The following is a 3,082-nucleotide window of genomic DNA, read 5'->3' as shown; positions in this document are numbered from 1 at the left end:
TATATAATATATATATATNTAGTATAGATAATATAATATATATATATGTATATGTATATAGTATCAATAGCCATGTTTACCTTCCTAGACCACCACCCGCACCCGTAAGGAAGCAAATCTCGCCCTTCAAATCCGCATACGTAGGGAATATGGTGTCCTTTATATACTTCAGTGTCGAGAAGATGATGGAAATCAGAGCAGGTAGTAAATTCAGGGGCTCCTGCCCAAATACAGTCATCATTGTTTTGTATGAGATATCACTATACTACACTTGTTTCGAGTATAGAATTGCCAGTGTGTGTGATTTGTCGCATGTACTGTTCCAATTTATTCAGATTGTATAGAAAATGTACCATGATGCACTGATACAGTCTTTGTATTGGGATGACATTTAGCCATAACTAAATATGACGCGACACTTTGTTGACTTTTTTTTTTCTCAAGGCCTCTCTCTGGATACTGGAATGTTGCATTGCTGCTGCATATTTATCACGGATCATTTGATGTCGTCTCGCGAAAAAATCCATAGCTGGAAGCATTGTGTTCAATTTAGTCGAAGACAGGAGTATTATTCGCTTGGGTCCTGTATAAAAGTAAACACAGGCGGGAGCCGGGCAGGTCGCCAGGGCCAAGGGCCCTCAGCCAGTCAGCCAATCCCAGCGGCGGGGCCAGCTACCAACTTGCAACAGGTGCCAGCTCCAGGCCCAGCAGTCGAGCATAAGCCAATATAGATACGAGAAAGGTCTGCAGTGACTCTGCACTCTGCTGGCTTTTGCGCTTTGATTCATTTGAACCTCACTCATAGTCATAGGCTCATAGCCTCTCTCTCTCTCGCGTCTCTACTAAAATAAATAAAAAATACAGTACCAAATGAAATTCCTCTTTACAAAATTTGGGAACTTTTATTGAAATTGTTCAGATTCCGCGAGCATACATTAAGTAATAAAATTCTCAAATCAGTAACAGCGAAATCACCAATAACAGCGAATAATTTTCCAGCTAAGACTCTTAGAGCCTTCAGCTTAGAAAAGCAATGACGAATTTACCAACTGTGCTTCGTTCAACAAATATCAGCAGGCTACTTTATGGATTTCCATTGGTTAGTATAAACATATTCTAGTGACATATAGGTTGTAACTTGAAATTGAAGTAGATTCCCAATGCGCCAGCCGCCTATTAGTATTCCCTGTGCTGAGGCTTAGAGTGTACAATTGTGTACTAGTCCTAGACTCCTACTACTACTCTCTCTCTCTCTCTCTTTACTCTAGCAGTCAGGACTCAGGACACCCTATAAAGTATTTTAGGTGCTTTTATCAGCGATCCGGTTTCCCAGGCTTCCCCGGCGGCCCAGCCCCCAGCCCCAGGCCCCAGGACTCCTTATTCTAGAGAGTACCTCTGCAGGCTCTACTAATACAAAGTGTGATAGTACATACATAGTCCCTACAATCCTACATCATTCAGATTTCAGAGTTTCAACCACCAGCTGTTCTTTTGTATTTTTGAAAAAAAAAATCCAACTTTTCAAGTTTCAACTTTGTATGTATGTACATAATTGTTTTGGTTTTTTCTATACCAAAACTGTTGAGCCCTTTTTTTTGTCTTCCGTTGTTAGGGGTTTTTTTTTAAATTAATAAAAGGCGAAAAATAAACACTTTTATTTAGATGGAAAATTTTCGGGTTTTAGCTTAATTTGAGAACCTAGTTTGTTTTGGTTTTTGTTCAATTTCTGAACCGGGTTTTATGGAGTTTGAAGGAAAAAAAAATCTTGTGATAAACAACAATATTGATGATTTCAAGCACGTGTACGTTTTGTGTAGTAAATTACACATGACAAAATAATGGAATGTGTAATTGATTTTTTTTAAAGATTGAGTCTAAACGACAAAAGGATACGCCTGCGACTAGCCTAGGCTGTGTATGTATTCGCCAAGAGCACCGTACTTGAATTCATACAATATATACAACTGGATTTAAATACATTAACCTACAGCAACTAAGTTATGGCCCTAGCGACTATGGTCTCATCCGTCCCCACCCCCACCGCAGATTCTCTGAACAACGCTCACACGCAATCAGCAGGCAATATGAGCCAAGTGAATGAGCAAACCGCTCGTATCATTGCACACAGTAAGCATTTTAATGCACTTATAAACCAGATCCCAGCCAAATACTATCTGTTGAGCAGTCAGGATGATGGTAGCAAAAGTGGGGGCTGGGTGAAGTATGGAGTGAATATAAACAAAAGAAAGGCACCCAAGGATGAGGTTAAGGAGAACACAAAACGCGCAAAAAAATTGAGATTAGACCCTGCCAGCCACAAGTCAACTGTAGATACCCAGGTTAGTGATCTGTTTGACTGCACCATGTTCGTATATATATAGACCCAGATGAATGGTATGGTATTCATGTTCACTGTATCTACTCAATCTATATTAGGTGCACATATTATGATTCGAAGTGTTCATGTCGAATTCGACCATTTTTGCACGTATATAGTTAATTCCACCTACACGTCTTGTGAGTTGTCCGCATTGATCTCTTACACAGCTCCAACTGCATAAATGTGATAGCGCGTCTGTGCTTGTTAAGCATCTCGAATATTTTATACAGTGGGATATATGCCTGATGTCCCCCAGTCATCGCGATTTGGCCCAGTGCCATAGGTTATGTCTCTACAATTCCTTGACGTCTATTGCATTCTTCTAACGATATATATATACACACACATATATATATATATATTTGTATATAGGCGATATACATAAATATATATATATATATATGTGTGTGTGTGTACGTGTGTGTGAAAATATAAATATATATGCATACATATATGTACATGCACACACACACACACACATATACATATATATATATATATATATATATGTGTGTGTGTGTGTTTATGTCTATTTGCAAATGTTTATATATATTTGTATCAATTTTTAAGTGCTATATATATATACATATATATGTACATCTGTGATTATGTTTCTATGTACCCATGTATGTGCATGTACATATATTATAGTTTTTAATATTATGTGTATATACGTACGTATGCACTCAAATATATGTATAT

At 37.9% G+C, this 3,082-nt stretch overlaps 2 protein-coding genes across 2 annotated transcripts in view; one reads left to right on the top strand and one right to left on the bottom strand.

The window, feature by feature from the left end:
• The window catches only part of SARC_07448 (hypothetical protein), a 3,768-nt gene extending 3,282 nt beyond the window's left edge, over positions 1–486 (bottom strand). Inside the window, exon 1 of the mRNA XM_014298614.1 lies at positions 81–486. Within this exon, the coding sequence (XP_014154089.1) occupies positions 81–241 (161 nt within the window). The 5' untranslated portion in view covers positions 242–486. The remainder of the gene's footprint in view (positions 1–80) is intronic.
• A 1,529-nt stretch (positions 487–2,015) lies between these two features.
• SARC_07447 (hypothetical protein) lies at positions 2,016–2,381 on the top strand (the record flags this gene model as incomplete). The annotated part of the gene is made up of 1 exon (XM_014298613.1): positions 2,016–2,381. The coding sequence occupies one exon, from the start codon at positions 2,016–2,018 to the stop codon at positions 2,379–2,381; it is 366 nt and encodes a 121-aa protein (XP_014154088.1).
• Positions 2,382–3,082: the final 701 nt, after the last annotated feature.

The sequence above is a fragment of the Sphaeroforma arctica genome (assembly GCF_001186125.1).
Source record: "Sphaeroforma arctica JP610 unplaced genomic scaffold supercont1.591, whole genome shotgun sequence".
Classification (NCBI taxonomy): Eukaryota; class Ichthyosporea; order Ichthyophonida; genus Sphaeroforma; species Sphaeroforma arctica.
This window is presented reverse-complemented; position numbering and strand designations above follow the sequence as displayed.